Source organism: Carassius carassius, chromosome 42, assembly GCF_963082965.1.
Source record: "Carassius carassius chromosome 42, fCarCar2.1, whole genome shotgun sequence".
NCBI lineage: Eukaryota > Metazoa > Chordata > Actinopteri > Cypriniformes > Cyprinidae > Carassius > Carassius carassius.
In genome coordinates this window covers 19,289,233-19,313,179 of record NC_081796.1, presented here as the reverse complement: position 1 = coordinate 19,313,179, position 23,947 = coordinate 19,289,233, and the positions used below count along the sequence as shown (strand labels likewise).

The 23,947-nt window shown below is 37.7% G+C and overlaps 1 protein-coding gene across 5 annotated transcripts in view; it reads left to right on the top strand.

The window, feature by feature from the left end:
* Positions 1-23,947, top strand: part of LOC132124075 (pleckstrin homology-like domain family B member 2) — a 48,317-nt gene that overhangs the window by 19,319 nt on the left and 5,051 nt on the right. For 2 of the 5 annotated variants that reach the window (XM_059534850.1, XM_059534854.1), the window contains 13 exons: positions 1,259-2,406; positions 5,718-6,059; positions 10,347-10,484; positions 11,401-11,538; positions 13,393-13,521; positions 14,252-14,407; positions 15,136-15,246; positions 15,371-15,460; positions 15,714-15,848; positions 16,218-16,379; positions 17,110-17,253; positions 19,551-19,656; positions 21,923-22,121. In XM_059534850.1, coding sequence (XP_059390833.1) covers positions 1,259-2,406; positions 5,718-6,059; positions 10,347-10,484; positions 11,401-11,538; positions 13,393-13,521; positions 14,252-14,407; positions 15,136-15,246; positions 15,371-15,460; positions 15,714-15,848; positions 16,218-16,379; positions 17,110-17,253; positions 19,551-19,656; positions 21,923-22,121 — 2,998 coding nt within the window. The remainder of the gene's footprint in view (positions 1-1,258; positions 2,407-5,717; positions 6,060-10,346; positions 10,485-11,400; positions 11,539-13,392; positions 13,522-14,251; positions 14,408-15,135; positions 15,247-15,370; positions 15,461-15,713; positions 15,849-16,217; positions 16,380-17,109; positions 17,254-19,550; positions 19,657-21,922; positions 22,122-23,947) is intronic. The other 3 variants (XM_059534851.1, XM_059534852.1, XM_059534853.1) reach the window with 3 other exon arrangements.

The following is a 23,947-nucleotide window of genomic DNA, read 5'->3' as shown; positions in this document are numbered from 1 at the left end:
TGTGGTTTGGAATCTCCCTGTTGATTGACTGAACATTTTGGGTGAGGTGTATAGAGTAACATAAATCATTGCCACCTCCTCTCAGTCTTTCTCTCACTCACACTGTGTTGCTAGACTCCAGGAATAAATCTTCACATACACAAATGTGCACCAACTCACTCAAAGTTCATTGTACATAGCAAACCTGGGAAATACACACACTCTGGGCCTCACTGTTCTCAGTATACTTGTATAAATTAAATTTTAACCCTTACGTTGTTGTCTAGTTCATGGGGTGAGGGCCTTACCAGTGTGGTATATACACCAGCATGCATCAGTAGCCATATAAAGTGAAGTTTGTCGTTAAATGGTTAGCCAGAACCTCCCCATGTATGGTCAAAGTTTGTGTGATCTTGCATGCCTTTCCTTTAACCCTGTCATCCTTGTGATATATCTTTCAGTTTCTGCTCTGTTTCCTTTGTTACCTTCACGTGAGAGATTCTTTCATGATTTAAGTTCTGCTTCAGCCTAATGCATGCACACATGCACCTTTAAAGAGATAAAGTGATTTTTCTTGGCATGTGCAAGTTTATGTGTTTATGAGCATTCACGTCAGTCATCTGAAGTGGGATTTCTTTGATCTTTGCTGTCTTGGCACGTGGCGGAGCGAAGCTTACCTCTCGCCCAGAAAGCAGATGAGAAAAGTGTGTCTGTGAAAGCGGGAGATAGAAGAGCAGACACAGAGGCCAAATTAAACATGAACGTCTTTTGTCCGCTCTCTTCCAAGCCTGTTCTGGATCATATACAGTTATTTTAAAAGATAAACAAATTAAGTTAATGTTTTGTCACCTCATTGTGCAATATTTTGTTTATTGTAGACTCCGTGCTCAATTTCAGTTTCTGTTTCTTGAGCATTCTAGACTTTTACAAAATGTCTTAACTGACTAGGTTTGTGTTAGTTCAAGCTGTAATGCCACACTGAATACTTGGACAGCAAGGTAAATGACTGTATGTATTGGTCCCTGAGGGAAAACTGGTGATCTTTTGGGATCCAGGTCATTGCAGTCAAATGAGTCTCAGGTACAGCAGTCTGAGCTCCCCATACTCCTACAAAGAATTAAAGCAATTCCAGGAGTTAACAAGGGCCAAGCAGACAGTTATATAACTCCTCGTAACCACTTTCTCATGCTTGTAATAGTCTGACCTTTTCAAAAAAGAAGCTGCTTGTAATAAACCTTTCTTTATTCTTCTGAAGAACCTTTCTTGTGTTTATTTTTAGATTATCTGAAGTTCAGCAGTGACTTCAGTCATTGGCTGGGTCTCTCTGGCTCTAGAGGGATGCGCTCCGTCTCCGAACTGCGGGATTTGATGGACACTTTACAAAAAAAGAAGCAGGCATTGGAGAACAGCTTGCGAGCCAATGGGGAATCAACCCCCTCCTACTTCAGCATGGCACAGTCTCCGCCCACCACACCCAATTTGATGTCTCCCACCACCACGTCCTCCCCAATATCCTATCAAGAACAAACCCGCCGATTGTACAGCTCCGAAAGGCCACCACTTGTGGCCAAAGTGCCAGGACATTCATCCAGTGGCATGCCTCCATCTCCTCGCCGTTCTGAACCTCGAGAGCGCGACACATCACTTCCTTATTCTCGAACCATGACCCAGAACCAATCTCAGGACAGTCTGCTCCTCAATACGACGGGCAGTCGTCGTGCCTGGACCTCAGGCTCATCGCTCTCGATGTGGAATGGCTCATCCACTGTTGCGACTGATTCCCTCCCTTCAACACCAGTGGGCGGTAGTGGTGCAGCCAGCATGCCATCTAGTCCCCGTCTGTCTCGTAGATTCAACACCCCAGATGCAAGCCATAATGGAGGACTCGAACCTGCTCCACGGCAAAGAAAGTACTCCGCTGGGTCACTTACAAGTATGAGCTCACACAGTCACTCACTACCACGACTCTGTCGACCTGCTGACACTCAGCTTACCCTCCTGCCAAGTTATCAGTCTCCTGAAAGGCAGCTTTCTCGTCCAACTGGTGCCAGCCACCAGAATGGTCATTCTGAGGTAATCTCTATCTCGCTGTCTAACAGACCAGTTACCAAACACACCGTAGCACCTCCGGATGTCACTATGACATCAGGAGAAGCCACCAGTCCCCGCCAAGCCAAGAAGGTGAGTTTGACATCCACCAACAGCTACTCAGAACTGGACAGGCAAGCCATGCGTGGTCCCTCGCCAACTCTGGAGATTGGTCTCGGGGAGAGGAGGCAATCATTCGGAAATGCAGGGCTGGGTCCGCCGAGTGGCTTCAGGGAGAGAAAGGGCAGCATCAGCTCTCTCAGCGGAAAGGAAGAGCTTCAAGACTACCATCAGAGACAGAGGGACGAAAGATTGCGGGAACAGGAAGTGGAGAGACTGGTGAGAGACTTTAATCACTTTATGTTGTTCATGTATTGCTTTAAAGTCAACATGACATGAAAATTCACCTCATACATTTTTCTAAATGCATGTTTAGATTTGTCACTTATGCAGGACTTTGTTGTCCTCTTAAACCTCGCCCCTTTCTTACAATTGACTGCAAGCTCGCATTCAGATCTGCCTTCGTCCAATCAACAACCAAAAGACTGAATCAAGATTCCACCCTTCATTTATTTTGATAATCCTTTTAATTCAGTTGTACATCATGATATGGAAGAAAATATCTGCCACTACTTTGATTAAATCATAACTTTGCACTTTTTACTTTTACATGTTCCTGGTATTATGTTCAAATGCAACTTGTTCCGCCTCCAAAATGACTTTCCTTTTCTAGGCTAGGTGCATTAAAATAAACCAATAGCCAAATTTGTATTTTACTACTATTTGTATGTACTAGTTTTTATAAGCGATTGATGATAGTTAACCGTAACTTACTGGCAATTAGTTTTAGTTGATGTAATTAAGTTGCCATACTTTTTTCTCTTTAAATCTCCTAGTTAGCTCAAAATGTCACACTTCATAAGTAAAATGGGTTTAAAATAGTTTCAAGTTGACTTTAACACAAAATATGCAAATCATTATAGAACTATAGACATCTGCATGTCCAATCATCGGTTTCATTTTTATGTACATTTTTTATAAGCATATAATTTCTTCTTAAGACTCACCCAATATATATATATATATATATATATATAAACAAAAACTAATGACTTTGATGACTGATTTCATTCAGAATATTTAAAATTCCTCCTCCATTACCCTGTTTTCTTTTTTTCATTTTGAAGGGGGTATCACATTAAAAGCTGGTGATATTTCAACTTTTCTTGCAACTTGGGATCGTGTGGGAGCTCAGAAATGGGGAACCCCACCTGCATCTTAATTAATCTTCCTGCCAAACTTGCGCTCTGGCATTTCACTTGGCTATAACTAACAGGCCATGTCCAGGAAGGCCCCTCTGGTTCTTTGTAGTGGATGTGGTGGAAGACCCCAGCAAAGGTGTGGCTGCATAAACCTCCTATTAATAGACAGCTCGACAGCCCAGAACCACATCCACTTTTATTGAACCCGGCCTTTTGAAAACACTCTCTGTGGGAGACCGCCCACAGCTGCAGATGATCCTGGCAAATTGCCCAAGCAATAACATGCCCCATTATTGCTTCTCAGCTGCTCTCAATGGGGTTCAAATGAAAGGCAACAGAGTTCTTGTACGTTGTGGTTAAGGGAGGCCACCTGTGGCGCCGCCCTGCTGGGCAGAGACCAAACCATCATCGTAGGCCGCCTACTCATTAGTTAGCACCACAACTACAGGCTGGTGATCTTTACAAGGCCAGCACTGAGTGAAAACAAGGCTGCTACAGGTGGAGAAATATATCCCCACATAGACTTTCACTGGGTTACTTTAAAAACATATTATTACAGACCTTAGCCATGGTTGTACATGTCCAGAAAACACATACTTTATTCATGATGGCACAGTTGCGTAGCATGTGTTGTTTTCCCTGTTTCAGAGCCCAATTAGGTAAAAACATTTGGGAGAAAACTATCCAATAGCATTTCCAAATGGCAGCAGCATTGGAAAAATAAATACATTTCATGCATTTGATATCTATTTATATATTTACTGGTAATTTATTTGTTGCTCGCAAAGATATAAATTGCTTTGCCAATGACTTTGAATGTCTGTAAGTGCACACAGATGTTTTTCCCCGCTTTTATCCCCCTGTTCCAGATCCTGAATGCCTGATCATAAATGTAGTTCTATTAAATTTGTATTTGCTTGTTCTAGCTAGAACTTTTCATTACCTGTTAGTGCTATGCTAAGCTAGTAGTCTAAATTGTAAATATATATTTAAAAAATTAACTGAAATAAAATACAATTTTTAGAAAAAAACTTATACTAGAAAATGTTAAATGTTTTGCAACTTTGCAACTAACTTAAGTTTAAGTACTAAGAATAAAGAGAAATAAAATAAATTGAAACTATTTATTAATAAATCTATCAGTATAAATATTTCTCAAAATAACACTGGTTATATAACGTGAAGAGTGATTTAAATAACATCAACGTGTTTATATTTTCAAGAATAAGTACACCGCAAAGCAATAACTATCATTTGACAGATCAATTCTATCATTGATACAGAGAGTGTTTAGAAATTGATTAGGATTATAGGAGGGGATCCAGTGAAGTTTTCCCTTTCGCTCATGCACTGGGGCTGGTAGTGTGTCTAATGAATAAAAGAGGAAGGATTGAATCACACTGCTCCTATTTGTATGTCCTTTCCTGTCCAGTGCCAGCAGTGTTTTTATTGAGTCTAGTTTCACTCTCTGCCCAGTTTCTGAGAGCTCCCTCTCTCTCTCCCATTTGCAATCTCCCTTCCAACCAACTCATCAACCTCCATCAGAGGGTTTGTGTTTCTGTCACCAGCTTAGTGTGGCGCTGAAGATGAGTTCATGTCTTTCAGTAATTTGTACTTGCTGTGCTAAGGAATGTGACTGAACCTGGCATTTTTTTGATGAGGTCATGATCTCCTTCTGTGAGGTGGAGGTCACAATGTGTCATGTGTCTGACCTCTGGATCCATTGATATGGTGAGTAGAACTCTCTGAAGAATAGGGCCGTGTGAATGCATAAAAAATGCTGGGCTTGTTTTATGGACTAGGTTTCGATTTACAAGGAAATATCTTCATTATAGATTTAATAACTGTTAATATGCCTGTGATGCAGGGCACGTTGTTCATACTTAGCTACAGTATATGAACCTGTGAGATCATTTTTCTTGGCTTTGGAAATGCTCACCTGAACTTGCTGTTTGCATTTCCATATCAGTCGATAAATACAGGGGGGGTTTTCAAGCCAAGTGCATTCCTTCATGAGCCAGGGTTGTTTTGGATGTATATGTCTGGTAGTCTTCATCTGGTCTTTCTCTGATCTGTCCACATGGGACTTTTCAAGGTAATTTTGCACCTCTTTTCATTTAAATGGATGGAATCAAAGATGTTTGTGTATTGGACCTTCTTGATAATGTAAGAAGAAATAGCAGTAATGTTCTTCTTTAAGTTAACCATGGGCTATTAGTGTGAAATGTCTGCATGAGAGTTCTCTCCAAATAACAAACATGTTCTGAACTGCTGCATGTAAATCTGTTTGCATTTCAAAGGTAAGAAAGGTTTCTAAATCTGTCATTCCCTCCAGCTGTTTGATTGATGTTGCATGTGAATATGCATTTTCTTTTGTCTGATCCATAGGAACGTCAGCGTCTGGAGACTATCCTAAATCTGTGCTCTGGGCTGGGACGTGCAGAGCAGGACAAAACTGGCTTGGCCGTTGCAGACTTGCAGAAGATCAACAAGGAGTTGGAGAAATTACAGGTGTCAGATGATGAGTCTACGTTCTCAGACTCTGCAAGTCTGTCAGCCAGCATTCCTGCTGAAAATGACTATGGGCTTAAAGCCCGGGAGACCCAGTCCAGCGAGGAGAGACAGGTACGGCAGCGCAAGAACAGTGGACACATAGAAGTCAGGGTGGAGACAACAGCTGCCCTTGGCTCTGCTCCCACCCCTTCTCCTTGGCCGACACGGATAAACAAGGTAATTAATAAAGCTTCCTTTAGGCCACTTAAGCTACTCTTAGAAGTGTATGAATGAAATGAACTGACTTCATGCATGTACTAAAAATCTCCTTGGGACCGTCTGGTTAACAATCATTGCATTTGCATTGCATTAAAACATTTTAAATGTCCAAATACTTTTTGAGGCCCCTGATTTTATTTTATATACTGTAGTAAAATATATTAAATAAAAATTGCTGAAATGTTAACAAACTCTTTTTAAACTATTTGATCAAAAAATTATATTATATTATATTATATTATATTATATTATATTATATTATATTATATTATATTATATTATATTATATTATATTATATTATATATTGCAGGTATTTTGTGGGTGTAATGGTATTATTCATATTTTAATTTATAAAATTCAATAAATTGTTTAAAAAGAGTATATTTCCATGTCAGCATTTAATGTTATGTTATGTTATGTTATGTTATGTTATGTTATGTTATGTTATGTTATGTTATGTTAATTTATGTTATGTTATGTTATGTTATGTTATGTTATGTTATGTTATGTTATGTTATGTTATGTTATGTTATGTTATGTTTCAGATTGATTCAGACCGATTGCTTTCCAATATGGTTTCAAGCATGAAGTCTTTTTTAGATGCGGTGTGTTTTAATCTTGTTAGGTAATTGAATCATTTGTAAAGCTAGTCCTTTTCCATACTGCTAATTCTATGGAAGCGTATGGGTAGCAATATTCAATTTGGGATGTAATATGCAAAATGACAATGCAATATGTAAAATGGCAATGCATTTCTGTATTTACATTTACATTTTCCAATACATTTGTGCAACGTTTGGTGCAAAATGAAAATGAAAATTAAATTACATAATTTTCATTTGCCATTTCATACACCAGTTTTAATATGTAAAATGAAAACTAATTTTAATGCTTTATAAGTTGCAAAATTAAAATGAAAATGTATTACAGAAATGATTAGATATGTATAACATGTTCAAGCAAAAACTGTGGCAAAATTATCATTTAAATGCTATTTTTCTTAAATGCATTAACACTCACAGTCAAGACACTTACGCTTGCATTTTCATTCATTGACCCGCAATGAATGTAGCAAAATTCAATGTGCACTTTGAAAATGCATTCCGAGCGATCACGTGTCCGCCCCCTCGCACCATGTCAATCACTGCGTGAACAAGGCGGGGCTTGCAGAAGGTCAAGAGACTCAAATCTCAAGAAGAGGATTCAAGTGAGAGAACATGGACAAGACAGTTGGCCCGTATACGTTTTGATCATTTCGGTTTATGGCTTCAATATTTCATTCGCACTTCGGGCAGAGCTGAAACGCTGCTTTCATCTGATTGGTCGAATCGCTCCACCTTCAGCTCGGTCTTTTCATTCTTTCAGGCAGAATAAGAGTCAGTGCGAGTGAAGCACTGTAATGTCTGAAACCACCGCTCACTGTTAATTAGCATAATATTTGAATCAGATGTAGCTGGGCACATAATTCGTGCTGCTGAGACCTGCAAATAATTTCTAGGTTGTAGTATTGTATGAATATTGTCCCACTGATAAATATAGTGCAAATAGTTCTGTCTCTTTGGATAAAAGTGAAGTGGAAATAAAAATCAATAATAGACTGAACAGTTCCATGTCTGTAACATTTACCACTCTCATCTTTTAAGTCATAAGGCACTAGGTATGTGTGACATTAATAAATAATTGTAAAAATTAATATAGTTACATTTCTGAAATAAAAATAGTAAAATTAGCTCTATGCTGCTCAGTGCTCCTGTAGCCTACCCCAGAGCGCCCTCTCGCGGCTGTAGACGGTAATGTTTTTTCTTGGTCCTAAATAAATGCGACTTAATAGTCCAGTGTGACTTATTTATGTTTTTTTCCTCGTCATGACGTATTTTTGGACTGATGAAACTTATACCGAAAAATACGTGTAACATTATTATTATTATTTATTATGAGAGTAATTGACACAGACTAGAACTTTAATGTTTCACCAAATTAAGATCAGATCTTCAGACTCGTCTGACTCGCTTTGCTGTATAACTGGCCAGACTTACCTTCCCAAAAAATCCTATTTAACTGTCCAACTGTCTTGTCCATGTTCTCTCACTTGAATCCTCTTCTTGAGATTTGAGTCTCTGACCTTCTGCAAGCCCCGCCTTGTTCACGCAGTGATTGACATGGTGGGACGGGGCGGACACGTGATCGGCTCGGAATGCATTTTCAAAGTGCACATTGAATTTTGCTAAATTCATTGCGGGACATTGAATGAAAATGCAATCGTAAGTGTCTTGACTGTGAGTGTTAATGCATTTAAGAAAAATAGCATTTAAATGATAATTTTGCCACAGTTTTTGCTTGAACATGTTACACAAATCTAATCATTTCTGTAATACATTTTCATTTTCATTTTGCAACTTATAAAGCATTAAAATTAGTATTCATTTTACATATTAAAACTGGTGTATGAAATGGCAAATGAAAATTATGTAATTTCATTTTCATTTTCATTTTGCACCAAACGTTGCACAAATGTATTGGAAAATGTAAATGTAAATACAGAAATGCATTGCCATTTTACATATTGCATTGTCATTTTGCATATTACATTCCAAATTGAATATTGCTACCCATATGCTTACATATTATTCCTGATAAAGTTAGGAGAGGTTATAAGAGTCTACCACCCTTCCTTGGCATGCACACAACCTCACGCACACTTTAATCCAAGAAGGAATGTGCTGGTGTCTTCCCTTCAACTCCTGTATGGACAAATCTAATCAGTCTTCTGCGTAGGAGTAGAAGTCATGCATTGGTTCTGTTATTTATCCATCAACAGATATGCTTAAACCACTAAATAGACTTGAAAACCATTTTATAGAAACTATAAATCTGTAGTGGCCCCTTTTCTCCCTTTTGGGCCACACAGAAACAGCTGAAGCAGCTCAGAGATGTGCCCTCTTTAGTATAAACTGTAATGAGCAGATATAAACATCACTGTCCAAATATAGCAGGGTCATGCGCATTGTGTTTGGTTGATCTTTGCCTCACAAACTGGAAGAATGGCAGTCTTCTCACCCATATGTGCTGTCCTAATCATACATGACATGTACTTAGGCCTACATGTGGAATCTTCCAGGTCAAAGGTCAACTTTTTATTTCGCTTATAAAAGTCAAAATAAGCAGATACCCTTCCACGGATATTGAAAACATAGATAAATAATTGGTTTAGGAAATGGAGTGTGTAACTCCGCGGCAATGTTCCTCGAAGTTTGGACTCGTTGGTGTTCATTCAGTGAATCCTGTTTCTCATAGCTAAAGATCAGCACCGCTGCCAGAAGGGGGCATGTCCACACTTTAAATGGCTTGCATTAAAGTGCTTTACACTGTTTGCATTGACATTCAGCCCAGTTGTAAATGTAGCATTAAAAATCAATTCAAAACCAAGCATTACTAATAATTTTAGCTTGGAAGGTTGAAAAATGTGTAAATACCTGAACGAGGGGACAAAATGCACACAATAGCTCTGTTTCAAAACCTAGTAAACCGCCCTGCTTTTTGCTGTCTACATAGGCAGCTAACTTCTAAGTAAGCTTCCTTGCGAATACAGAACCTATTAAGAGACGGAAATGCTCTGGTGCTTCCCACTTACAGCTAACAGTCCAAACAACTGATTCCAATAAAGCTTGCTGCAGTATTATTTATATACAGTTATAATATTCATTAATATATCATTTAATTTTATTTTGATATTTTTAGTTTTCATTTAAGTTTTTTTATTTTGTTATGTGCTTTTGTCATTTTTTTAATTATTTTTTATTTAAATGTTTATATTTAACTTTCATTTATTTTCATTTTAAGTTTGAGTTTTGGTATTTTTAGTGCTTTGAACTAAATTCATTTTTAATAAATTAATTTATTTTAATTAACATTTGGAGTGTTTAGTATTACATTAATATTATTTGTATAGTATTTATTAATATTTTAAAATCACTTTTATAGTAAACATTTTATTTTTCATTTCAATTTTAGTTTTAAGTTTTAGTAATTTTATGTGCTTCTGTCATTTTTATTATTTTCAAATATTTCTATTTAATTTATTTTGATATCAAAATTAAATTATTATTTTAGCTTTATATGAATTTCAAAAAACTATTTTCAGTCATTTTAATTTTAAACCGACCTAATGTCTTTTATGTGTTTTGCTTTTTATTTAATCCTTGGGTATAGTCGTGAAGTTGCTTACATTATCTTGTTTTCATCAGACGCCTGAGGACGACACACAGCTGAAGCTGGATGTGAGACATATAGAGGAGGAGAGGATCCAGGTCCTGAATAATATGGAAGAGTTAGAGCTGAAGATCAAAGACCTGGACAACCAGATGGAGGAGTCCATCAGAGAGGTAGAGTAGACGCATCTACAGGTCGTGGAGGAAGGGAGAGATCAGGGATGGTGTGAGTAGTGAAGGGAGAGTGTCTGTGTGGGAGAGTTGTGCATGTGGCAAAGTAATCAGGAGCTGTGATGAAGACCACAGCTAGACAAGGAGGTCTGAACTGCCAAGACTTAATCTGTTTTACTTTCTCTGTTTTTTTTTCACTTTAAATGATGCTCTTCATTCCTGATTTGACTTCAGTGTATTTCCACTGTAATGTACTTTCCCTTCCTCTCTTCCTCATTTTTCTTATTTGTATCCTTTCTCTCCTACTGAGGTTTGAAGGCACATGGTAAAATTGCTCTTAGAGCTAGAGTGGTGTCTATCAATGTCAGAGAATGGACTTTTGTAGAATGGAAAGTTCTATGGATGTTAAAGGTTCTTCATGGATCTACAGTATAGATGGCAGTAAAGAATCTTTATTTTTAAAAGTGTGTAGCTAACAGTATTTCCATCTAACCAACTTGATGGTGTATTGATCCCTACAAACTGCTTCTGTTCCATTGTTTTCACTCTGTCAGGTTGGTTCTGAACATAAGAACGTATTCTATTTCTATCCCCTCTTAGACACTGCAAAGTTGTTATAAAGCCCAAGGCCCAAAGCACAAAAGAAAGCTTGCCTAAGTTGGCCTGATTAATGATATGTAGGTAGGTTGGTCTTGTGTCAGCTGTTCGGCTTTTATGGGTTTAGAACGTGGGCCCCTTTTCATTTGTGTGAAAGGAGGCACCTCAGTGGTCCAGATCGTAGTGACATGACATCACCGTTCTCCACAAAATCATTTAATTTGTTGCAGTAGTTACTCTAAGTGACAGTGAATATTTGTAATAGATTTAGTTTAAAACAGAACTTTAGATTGAGTAAAAAATGAAGTTTGTGTGTGTTTAGTTGGAAGTGGAGCGTGCTCTGTTGGAAGGCGAGCAGGATTCAGAGATGGCTCAGCTACAGCAGGAGAAAGATGCTTTGGAGCAACTTAAAGAGAAGATGGCTGACATTGAGAACAAAGCACAGATGGAAAAATCTCAGGTATGTGCCTTGATAAAATCTGCATATCAGTGTATCCGTACCTAACGGTGGAGTTATTAACTTAACTCAAATGTGCTCTCCTAAACTGTCCATCCTTTTGGTATGTACAGTAGTTTAGTAGTCAGATTCATTTGTAAGGATTTAGTTCTTTTAGACAGTTCATATAAATATAAAAAGTGAACTATTTTGTTTCTGTTTTCAGGACCACGTTCGTCAAAGATGATTGACAATTAGCATACAGTTTGGATTGGCGGTATGGTTTTGTTCACCTAATAACAACCAGATAGCTTTAGAACAAGTATGTGCCCAATTTACTGTAGCTTTACGCTTCCCAAAAAAAAAAAAAAAAACTAAACAAAAAAGCAACATTAATACCAAATACCATAATGACAACATCTTTCTTGAGCATCATATCAGCATATTGGAATGATTTCTGAAGGATCGTGTGACACTGAAAACTCAGCTTTGCCATCACAGGAATATATTACAGTTAAAGTTATTTTAAATGGTAATAGCTATTTATAACATTTCCACTTTTACAGTATTTTTGGTCAAATAAATGCAGCCATTGTGCACATTAGAGTCTTCTTTTAAAGACAATCGTACTGACCCCAGACTTCAGTGTAACAAAATGAAACACTGATTTGAAGCCTAGAGGTCCTTTTGAGGGATTGTGTAGCCAATTGCTGTTGTGCATCACTGGTTTTGAGTTTGTTATAGAATTTAGCATGTTTCATTATAAATTTTTATTGTAGATTTGTGTTACCCTAATTGATATTGTTGGTGCCAGATAAATACTGTTAAATTGTATTATCAGATGGAAATGTATTTAAAAGTTGCCCCCTTAAATTGCTGTAGCGTAGTTGGCTACTTTTGCTTCTAGATTTGCTAATGAGTCTTTTAAAAGGTAGTTTAATTTAGTTATGCCAAGCTATGGTTTCTAAGTATCTTTATCAGCACCTTTGTGTAAAGAACACATTTACATTTACATTTAAAATACATATTATTAATTCTGAAATATTAAAATATAGCCTTAAATTAATTTGTATTTCACAGACACACAGACACTTGCACTTCCTGGTAGCCTCTCAATCCGTGTCACATGGTGATTCCAGCTCTGCTCGAAATACACCTTTGCTAACCCGAGTGACATCACACGCTGTGTTTTGCAGGGGATTTCTAAGACAGGAGTTGGTGGAAATCCTTGCACCTGCATCTCAAGTTCAGCCTGGCTTCCAGTTTTTTCTTTAATTTAGCCTGGCAGCTGCAGAGACACTTGAGATAAAAAATAAAAAAAACTTTAGCTGACGGTCCATTTCTGACATACTAACTCTTAAAGAAGATGGTTGATTTGTTCAATTAGTTAATTGATTAGGATGCTGCCTATGTAGGAAGTAGAGTAAGAAAGCTTGCTAGGTTTTGGAACAGAATCACGTGAAGGTGATATTATAACATTTTGTTGTTTGACAACCAAAAACTGTCTATGGTTGGACTACTTGATGCAAGAATTGCTTTATGATTATTAGTAGTTATTGAACATTGGTGTCTGTTATCAAACTGTTATTGAGGCCATTGTTTGCAGTGTTGTAAACATGCAAAGTGGACACTTGTCAGTTTCAGTTCAGTTCGAACTGATTGCTGAGGTATTTCACAGTTGTTTCAGTGTTGATAATGTCAGCTATAATTTTCCTGCATTTTCATGTTCTTCATTTAATTCAACACCTCCACATCCATCATGCCACAATTGTGCTGTTACTTACTGTGTAGTAACTAACCCTTGCCACCCCACCTGCCCCGGCACTAACCCTTCTCTCCTTCTCTCCTCTTCCCTGCATCCTATGCGCATACACGCAGGACAAAGCCAAGCTAGATGCGGAGCGTGTAACGTTAGAGCGACTGGTGCATCTGCTTGCAGAGCAGAAGACTCAGTTGGACACCTGCCCCGAAGCCTTGAAAGAGCAACTTCAGCTGCAGTTCTGCGGGGTCAGTACTCACACACAGCCTTCATCCACCTCTTCCTCATAACCAGGTTCTTGTCCTCTTCATCCCTAGCGCTTGCATCTGTCTTACCTTCATGAAAGACATTTCAGCTGGCTTCCTACTATTGTATTGTGTCATTTATATTTAATAACAAATTTAATTGTGCAAATATTAAACATATTTTCCCCCAATGACTGTAATCCAAAGAATCTCATATATTATCTGCAAATATTAGTTCTTTGTCTAAGACATGTTCCACAAGGTTCATCCTGATAGGCTGGTACACAGTCCCTGAGAGGACTTATAGGAAGGGACGAGGTTCTTTAAAGCTGGCAGGCCTTGAATGAAAGTGTGGAGTACAGTAGCTGTTTCTGCAATGGCATGGAATGGCTGCAGAGTTTCTTTATGTCACAGAAGGTCATGTTATGCGAGTGTTGACATGATTGATCTCTAAAGGTCAGTGGCTTCCAGTGGTGGAAGTTGTGGCAGCTCCTCTGTTCACTGGCATGTCGTAGCACATGTTTCTAGCAGTTATTGGCCTGCTTCCAGCAGGGTGAAACCTTGACCCTGTCTCCATCCCTGGGGAGGCTGCTGGAGCAGGGGGGTTTGGTGTGAACTATTGTTGGTTTCTTTGATGCTTGTTAAATTGTGGGAGCATCACGTCTTCATTTCCTTTTCAGTTTGAAGATATAGAACTAGCACCAATTCAGATCCTCATGTCTTTGTGTATCAGGATGCAGAGACACTAGAGGTGGAGACCAAGCGGTTTGAAGACCTAGAGTTTCAACAGCTGGAACGAGAGAGTCGTCAGGATGAGGAGAAAGAGACTCAGACACAACATATTCTCAGGGAGATCGCAGAATACCAGAGGAGCACCGTCACACGGAAGGTGAGTTTCCTGGATATGCATTCATCGGCCTGTTGGTGCCTTCATGTCATGTTCTCCTGGAAAGTTATTTCTTATGAGTAAGAACTTGGTGCATTCAAATGATTTGATGGGCAGAAAGAGAAAGAGAAAAAGCTAAATATGTGAATTAAGTGTAACTTATGTTTTATCAATATTACAGTTCAAATGTTTGGGTTCGATACAATTTTTAAAATGTTTTTGAAAAAGCATCTTATGCTCACCAACGATTAAGGCTGCATTTTTTTAATCTAAATACACATAAAATTACTGTAAAATATTATTACCATTTAAAAGAACTGTTTTCTATTTTAATATATTGTAAAATGTAATTTATTCTTGTGAGAGCAAAACTGAATTTTCCAATAATCCAACCTTCATATGTCACATGATATTTCAGAAATCATTCTAATATGTTAAACAGTTAACTGTTTAATATGTTACATAATAAAATTTTTCCAGGATTCTTTGTTGAATAGAACGTTCAAAAGAACAGCATTTTTTTTTAATGGAAATAATGTGTAACATTTTAAGTCTTTACTGTCAAATTTGATCAATTTAACATATCCTTGCTAAATAAAACTATTTAAAAAATCTTACTGACCATCATTCTAGGGCTGTCACGGAGAACGATGGGAAAGTTTTAGCACAAGCCTCATAAAGTGGCTATTTGACTATGATCATTCCAACACGTTTATGTGTGACACCTTTAGGAGAGGCTCCTGGCCCTGAAGAAACAGCATACCCAGATTTCCCAGCAGGCTCAGAGGGACAAGAACAACTTTGTGAAGGAAAAGAATAATCTTCAGATGATGCTACAGCAGGTATGTTTGTGTAATATTACTACATGGCCATGCTACACTGCATTTTGGTCCTTTTTCTGCACCCTTTATTTAAAGCTGTTATTGGTGCTTCTGAATCATGAAAGTCTTTCTCAATTTTTCCCAGGAAAAAGAGAATCTCGTCAACTTGGAGAAGAAATATTCTGAGCTCACTGGGGAATTGGGTTTCCCTGTTAGTCCCATCAGTATGAAAGAGGTAAGTCTGACAGGATTGTGTGTTGCAAATCTTCTCTTGACACGGACTATGGAATCCTCTCTTGGACTGCTCATGTGTTATGGGTCTGAGCACTTCAACCATGTGTGGCCCCAAAAGGTTACTATAACATCATGATTGGATCGCTTTTTCACCCATGTCCTCATCACGACCCTTGCAACATGGAAATCTTTAGTTGCAGAGGGTTGTTTGTTTCTACACTGTGGAAACAGGGTCTTTTTTCCCTGTATTCCAGGAATGCTTCCAGTTGGCCGATGTGTGTCCACCTCATAGTGAATTTTGCCATGCCCACAAAACCCTGTCTCCACTTCCTGCTGACCTACTGATGTTTTCTTCTCTTCTTTCCTCTCTGACTATCAAAAATGCTGAGGTAACGCACTAGCATGTGCATGCAAGATAATGTTTGTCGCTCATTTCCTGCTTTCCAAAATACCTCCTAACATGCCACTCCTCTGGGTAGTTTAGTTCATAATGCTCCTAAATTAACCTCCTAAATTAATAAGAGGTTTTCGTTTGGATCCCTGATTTTTTTTTTACTAATTCATCTGTCATTTATTCATTTTAAAATGTAATTTTTTTCATTTAATTTATTATCATTTATTTTTTTATTACTTTTTTTTTCTTTTTGTGATTCATCTGTTATTAATATGCTTGTCTTTAATCATTTTAACATACCTGAATGTATGTATTTTTCCTATTCACCCCCCCCCCCCCCCATTTTCCAAATGGGTTGTTCCAGGGCTATGTTACAGTCAATGAGATCAATGAACTGTATTGCCAGCTGGGGGTAGATCCCACCCCAGAACCCCTCCCCACCCAAGCTCAGTCCTCTCCTGACGCCCCTGCCACAGGGACTGACCCCAGTCCTACGGAGAGCACTGCCCCGACGGGAGAGGGTGAGGTGTGTGTGATCAGGATGGTTTATATGTGTTGGAATTAAGCGTGTCCAGGATTTAGTTTGTGCGCATGTCAAGTACTCGAAAGAGAATAAAGGTCACTTCATGGTACTTATTTATATTATTTGATTCCCTTTCTCTCATTCTTTTTAAATTAAAGGGGGTCATATCACGCATTCAAATGTATATACATATCTTTATAAATAAATATTAATTATATTATAATTTGATTCCCTTTTGATTAGATTTTTTTTAAACAGGTCATATGCTACATAATAATATTAATACAAGTTAATCATTATATATATATTTAATTTCATTCCATATTACTGTCTTGGTGTTAGTGGTTTAGTGCAAAACATCAAGGCAAGTTCAGTTTTTCATGATATGAACCTTTTAAACAAACTAGCCTATCAGCCCACTTTCTTCTAGCATTCTTATTTTCTGATTTTCTCTTTTCCTATCTTTGCCAAAGCACTCTCCCTCTTCCTGTCCACTGTCCTCCTCTATCCCTTCTTCCTCTTTCACTGCATGTTCTCGTCCCAAATCCTAAACCTCCCTATGTGCACTGGCCTGAAGACATGGTCACCTTCCTCAACCCTTTTCCTGCTCCTCCTCCTCTACCTGCCAAAAAATGGTGCCACCACAGGCAGGTAAACCTTGCGAGTATGTGTATATGTATGTATGAGTGCAATTATTAGTGAAATTTCTTACCTTAAGCTTTCTGTTCCTCAGCATTTCCGCATACTAGAAGAAAGAAAGCGGTACGGTAAGGAAGGCGGAACTCATTTGAGTGACACTCTTCCTCGGAAGAAGACCCAGCCCACCATAGCCCCACAGTTCACCTGTGCCACTCTGGGTCGTAACATACCTTCTAAAGTAAGAATCGATTATACATTTACACGATATCATAGAAGTCACTAATGTGCATTTTATCATATCTATCAAGTAAATAATAAATATGGAAATAACAAACTAAACATGTTCTGGATGGTATTTTTACTATCTATTCAGTGTTTTATTAGCAATTATGAAATTTAACCAGCATTTGTGATTGGCATAATGATTTTACTCAAAATAAAAATATATAAAATATTTTATTAAATCATTTAATAAATGTAATTATTATTTGGCCAATATGTTTCACAAAGACTGTCTGGTTTTGAAACAGCTTATTTAGTAACTTGTCCTGGCATGCTTTACAATGTTTTATTAAAATATATCTGTAAATGTTGCTGTTTATTATCAAATTGTATTGTTTTGGTGCATTGATTACATATTCTTTGTTCTAGGGCTGTACAAAAAATCGAATGCGAATTTCCTGCGCATCTCATCAGTAAAGATGCTCCTGTGATTAGAAGTATATCTCCAGCACGTGCGTTCAGATCAGGGTTGCCAGGTTTTCACAACAAATCCTGCCCAGTTGCTCCTCAAAACTAGTCCGAAACTAGCCCAATCGCGTTTCCAGGAGGTTCCCCGATAAAAATTGCTTCACGGGGTTAAAATATACATTTTTGGAAGGGTTGCCTTGGTAAAATTCGCATTTTAGGGGCTAAATATCACGTTATTTGTATTGGGGTTGCTTCAAACCGCAGACTTGGCAACACTGGTTCAGGTGGATGGGCAGTTACTACACAGAGCCGTAGTCAGTGTTGCCAGATTGGAAATGTCCAAGTATCGTACCAGAAGTTCAAAATTATCGTATCTGGAAGAAAATTATCGTACACGAGTCAAAAGAGTTATTTATCTATTCTAAACCAACAACATTTTGACACGACCTGCAAATTACCACAATAGATAACAAGGCGTATTGTTTGACGGAAGCAGTGAGACAAAATACTATCCCATTATTTTCAGTGACTGTCTGCGTCACTGCGCATATTAAATCATATTAAAATTATTTTTAACACTTGCTTTGTGGCGTCCAGTGAAGAAGGAATTTAGTTGTTGCTGCGTGGTGCAGTTAACTCCACATCTGAGCTGCTTTCATCGGAATCCTGCGTGTTGCCAGATGTTGAAGGGGTTCTTGCTATCATGGACCGCAACTAGTGCTCGTTGGCTTTAAAGCAGGGCACCCTCCTGCATTCTTAACACACCCTGAGGTGCACACGAACGCATTTAGAGTGTCTGTAATGAGCCGATTTCGTGTATGAGTAAAGAAGCCATATGACTGCAACTACCCTCATTTAAATTTTCATAGAATTCTGAAATTATCGTACATTAAGGGATTTTTTTAATTATTGATCGTACATCGTACAGAGGTAAAAATTATCGTACATATACGATAATTATCGTACATCTGGCAACACTGGCCGTAGTCTACCGACAACTAACACAAAATCGTTTTCAAAATCGACAAAGAATCGTCTGCGATTTTAACATCGATTTTGTGTAGATTGTCAGTGAATTACGGCTCGGTGTAATAAATGCCAACCAGTGTTGCCAAGTCTGTGGTTGTTTTTCATGTCCGAGGGTCGAAGCGACCCCAATACAAATAACGTGATATTTAGCACCTAAAATGCGAATTTTACCAAGGCAACCCTGCTAAAAAACTTATATTATAACCCCCGGAAGCAATTTTTATCGTGGAACCTCCTGGAAGCGCGATTGGACTAGTTTTGGACTAGTTTTGAGAGGCAACTGGGCAGGATTTGTGTGAAAACCTGGCAACCCTGATCCGAACGCACATGCTGGAGATAAACTTCTAATTACAGGAGCGTCTTTACTGATGAGATGTGCATGTAAATCACATTCGATTTTTTTGCACAGCCCTACTTTGTTCATTATTTTAAAAAAGTGGAAAATTATTTTTTATGTATTTTTCTGTTATATTTCTAGCTCATTTAAATATCTTTTTGGTTAATATAATATAATATAATATAATATAATATAATATAATATAATATAATATAATATAATATAATATAATATAATATAATATAATATAATATAATATAATATTGTCACAAAATTTAAAATGTCTAACAATAAAAATTTAACCACACAACTGTAAGATTTTTTTCTAAAGAAATGTATACATTTATTTAGCAAAGGTGCATTAAATTAATCAAAAGTTACAATAAATGTTCCAAAAACCTTCTTCCTGACCTCAAACTTTTGAACGATAGTAAATGTATGCAGTAAAAGCTCACTCTAACATCACCCCGTGTGTTTAGTCTCATCCACCTTTAGCTCAAAGCTCCAGCTGTGGGAGTGTGTTGAACCGAGCCCTTGCCATCTCCGCTAAAGAGACACACGTGGATACACATCGTCTGCTCAAGGGTAGGGCCCTTCACCTGAAACACACAGTTTAAAATATACAGTGTTATTATGTAGCATTACATATCAAAATTGATGCTTCATAAGTCTTCATAAATATGTTACCTAATTATTAATTACATTCTCTATCCTGAAGGCAAGTCTAAGAAAGGTACAGTAGTCTGCCTACAGTACTCTCAATGTGCCTGTAAGATAATTTCCAGCGTGTCCTCTCTGGCAAAGAATGTCCTCCTTTGGGAGACATTCATTGCCTTGGTAATTGGCTAATATCAACCCCACATTGCTTTTAATGTATCTGGACTCTCTGAAATGGACAAACCTGTAGTGTTTCTTTAATTTTATGCACTGTTTGAATCACCTGGGCCTTTTATGGGTCTTATTGGATGAGGCTGAATCTTGTATGAAATAAAGCTGCTATTTTATACACAATACAAAGGCATGATATGATGTATTTCATACAGTGGTGTGATGTTATTTTAGTAATTCAGTCGTACATGATGAGGTGTGTATGTAGTCATTTGTTTTTGTTGTATTTTTATTCATAGACTTAATTATTATGTCACCCTGCTGTTTATAGTCTTGAGAGCTGATGGTGGGTGTTTATGGGTATTTTGACAGGAATGAGGGCTTCTATTAAATCCCTCAAATTCTTCTGCAGAATACAAAGTTTAGGTGCGGTCACATTAGTGAAATTTTAGCAAAATTATACAGGCCAAAAAAAGGTTAATTGTCCGTTGTCAGTAGTGTAGAGATGTATGAAGCACAGCTCACACAGAATCACCGTCAATCTGAACAGCTTTCCAATGGTAAACAGGATGACTCTGTGTGATCAACTTGAAACCATTGCGAAATCTGCTTAGGGAAGTCTTTCACCCTCAAGCGAATTTTCCTTTCTTGTTAAATTCTATGCAAATTCCTATGAAAATTTGCAGAACAGTGGTAAAAATTAAGGAAATTAATTATTACCCAGCATGCAACAACACCATGGTCACTGGTGATCTCAGCAGTTGTTTGTGTAGTAACTCTGTAACCATTGCCACATTAAGGCTCTCTAGAACATCAAAACAAGTAAATCAGGGACAATTAAAGTGAGGCTCCTTCTAAGGAATTGATGTCCTCCAATAGGAAGCATTTGTTCCATCTGGGTGGAAACTTTATGCATTTATTTATTTGTTTTGTGAAGATAGTTAAAGAATGTTGGGAAGATGATGGACAGGAAATGCTTTCATTCTGTTTTCAACAAATATCTGTGTTCTTTTCTACCTGATCAGTCAGTCTGAACGTTTTCTTTTTAATTCTTTAGCTTTAATTGTTAATACACTTAAGCCTTTTTTGAGTATGTGAGCGTTATGAGTTTAATGTTGTATATGAAAAGCTTGACTGTATTGTCGGATGGTTTATCTGAAGGTCCCTTGGGTAGGATCATCAGAGAGGCGGGTCTCTGCTTTTTCTCGATGTGGTTGATGTTATCAAGGTTGTAGTGGAGTCAAGTCTTATATCCACTGAGCTAATTCTAGCAGGACTAGTTGTTCTGGCTACAAGTTAAACAGTCTATCTCCAGGAGACAGCACCTAAATTGATATTAAGCTCAAATATATGGATCTATCTATTTGTTATTGACTTGCGGTTGAAGAAGGGTGTCATTAGGGGCTTGGGATCCAGTCTATGAATCGGAGTAAGGTATTCTGTCACATACACTACCATTCAAAAGTTTGGGTTCAGAAAGATATTGTGTTTTTTAAAGTTTCTTTTGCTCACCTAATCTGCATGGACTTCTTTGATAAAAAAACACAGGAATATAATGAAATTATTACCATTGAAACTGTTAAATGTGAAAATGTTTAAACTATTTTAATATGAATTGTAAAATGTCATCTATTCCTGTGATGTTAAAGCTGGAAATTTCAGCATCACTACTAGTTTTCAGTGTCACATGATCTTTCAGAAATCATTCTGTGTTGATTTGGTGCTCAATGACTTTTTGCTCACTTTTGAACAGTAGTGTGGGTTGTCAGGATAATATTGCACGGTGGCTGGTCTTTGTGAGCACAGTAAAGGGCCCCAGGGCGCCCTGGGCAGTGCCTGGCCAGAGGACACTGACCTGGGCAGCAGGAATGGAGAACCTGCTCCTAGGAGTGATGCTGCACTCTCAGGTAAAGCTGAGATAGCCCTGAAAACAGGCAGGAAGACTCATGTGGTGCTTGATAAGAAACGGTGCTATTTCATAGTGTTCATTATGTTTTCTTTTAATGGTTGGCATATTTCTCAGGGCACAGTCAGCAGCAAATTGGCGAGGAGCAGCGAATGAGGATGAGTGAGCTTGCTGGCCGTGCATCCTCACAGACTAACGTCTACCTAGATTCCTTTGGATACCAAGACAATGGCCGTGCCTTTGACACGCTGAGTGTGGACAGCTCAGACAGCATGGAAACCAGCATTTCTGCCTGCTCGCCCGACAACTTCTCCAGGTGAGGGATGTTTTTTTTCTTTTCTTTTTTTTCACTGATTCTGTCTTTTTGGTGGCATCCAGGGATTTCTGGAAAAATTATTTATGTGGTGTATAAGCTTTCTTTTAAATGTTTCAGTATGCTTCATTTATTTTTATTATTTTCAGCAAGGATGCTGAATTCTTTATTCATCAAAGAATGCTGAATAAAAATCATTTTCCAGCAAAACTTTTTTCCAAAAATGATAATAATAAGAATAAGATTTCTTTAGCACCAAATCTGCATATTAGAGTGATTTTTAAGGGATTATGTGACACTTGAGTAATGCTTCACTATCACAGAAATTAATTACATTTCAAAATATATTAAAACAGAAAACATATATTTTAAATTGAATAATTTCACAATTTTGCTGTTCTTATAGTATTTTTGTTTAAGTAAATGCAGCCTTGGTGAGTCTAAGAGACTTATTCAAAAACAAAAAATGGGTAACACTTTAGAATAATGGTCCATTAGTTAATGTTAGTTAATTCATTAATTAACATGAACAAACAATAAACAATACATTTATTATTGCATTTATTCAGCTTTGTTAATGTTAGTTATTGAAAATACAGTTATTCATTGTTAGTTGATGCTAATTCACAGTGCATTAACTAATGTTAACTAACACAACTTTTGATTTGAATAATGCATTAGTAAATGTTGAAATTACCATCAACTAAGATTAATAAATGTCGTAGAAGGATTGTTCTTGCTTAGATCATGTTAACCAAAGTAGTTAACTAACATTAACTAATGGACTATTATTCTAAAGTGTTACCAAAAAATGTTACACCAAACTTCTGAATGGGGGTTTAAATTTAATTATTATATATATGTGTGTGTGTGCGTGCGTGCGTGTGTGTGTAAAGAGAATTTATATAAAAACAGCAGAAATCTACTCTATGTCCCCATTTAGATTCAGACTGTAGTGTGTTTCCAGATCTGCAGACGGATCATATAAACTCGTGACTCATACCATGTCTTAGTAATTGAAAACATTTCCACAGCTCTTATTGTAGTTCAAGCCAAGAGTTCTGTCTGGGGAACAATGAATGAAATATTGAGAACAAGGGCAACGTGTGAGGAAAGAATAGAGAGAAAGACAGAGCGACTGAAATCCTGGAACCATATTTGAATGCTCTGGCGTCTGCCTGGTCTCATGTAGGTTACCATAAACCTCAAGTCTGTTTAAAAGTGACTAGTTTAAGACCTTAGTGAAAAGACTTTGACAGATGAGACCACATGAAGTCATTTCTCAGAGCGATGTGTGTTTATGCTGTGTGAGTGTGTGTGTGTGTGTGCTGCAGGCAACGGATAGGTACTTGTGTAATTTGAGTGGTTTGCCTGAATAATGTGAGTTCTGAAGGGCCCTAGAAGGACCGTTGGTACCCCTTCCTCTGCTCCAGGGATGGATCCACTCAGGTTACAGCAGGAACAGTTAGAGGAAACAGATTCAGGGTTTCTTCCCCCCAATTTGAATGTAATCAGCCGCAGAGTGCGGGTTCAGGCTGTTCTTGGGTCTTTGTGTGTTATGTTCCACTTCTCTCTGCTGGTTCTTTGGGTTCTAAATCAGGAATGACCTCCGTTCATCTCCAGCATCCCTGGTAAGATACCATAAAGATGAAAGAACTGATTGATGAAGGACATGAGAGGAATACAGCATTTGCAGAGGAATGGGAAAGATGGAAACAAGATGGCCAGATGTTATGGATTGGCGATTAGATGGAACGACGAAGAAGAGGAAAAAAAACAACATTTGTTTTATTTGAAATCTGCATCTGCTTTGAGTCAAGCAAAAAAAA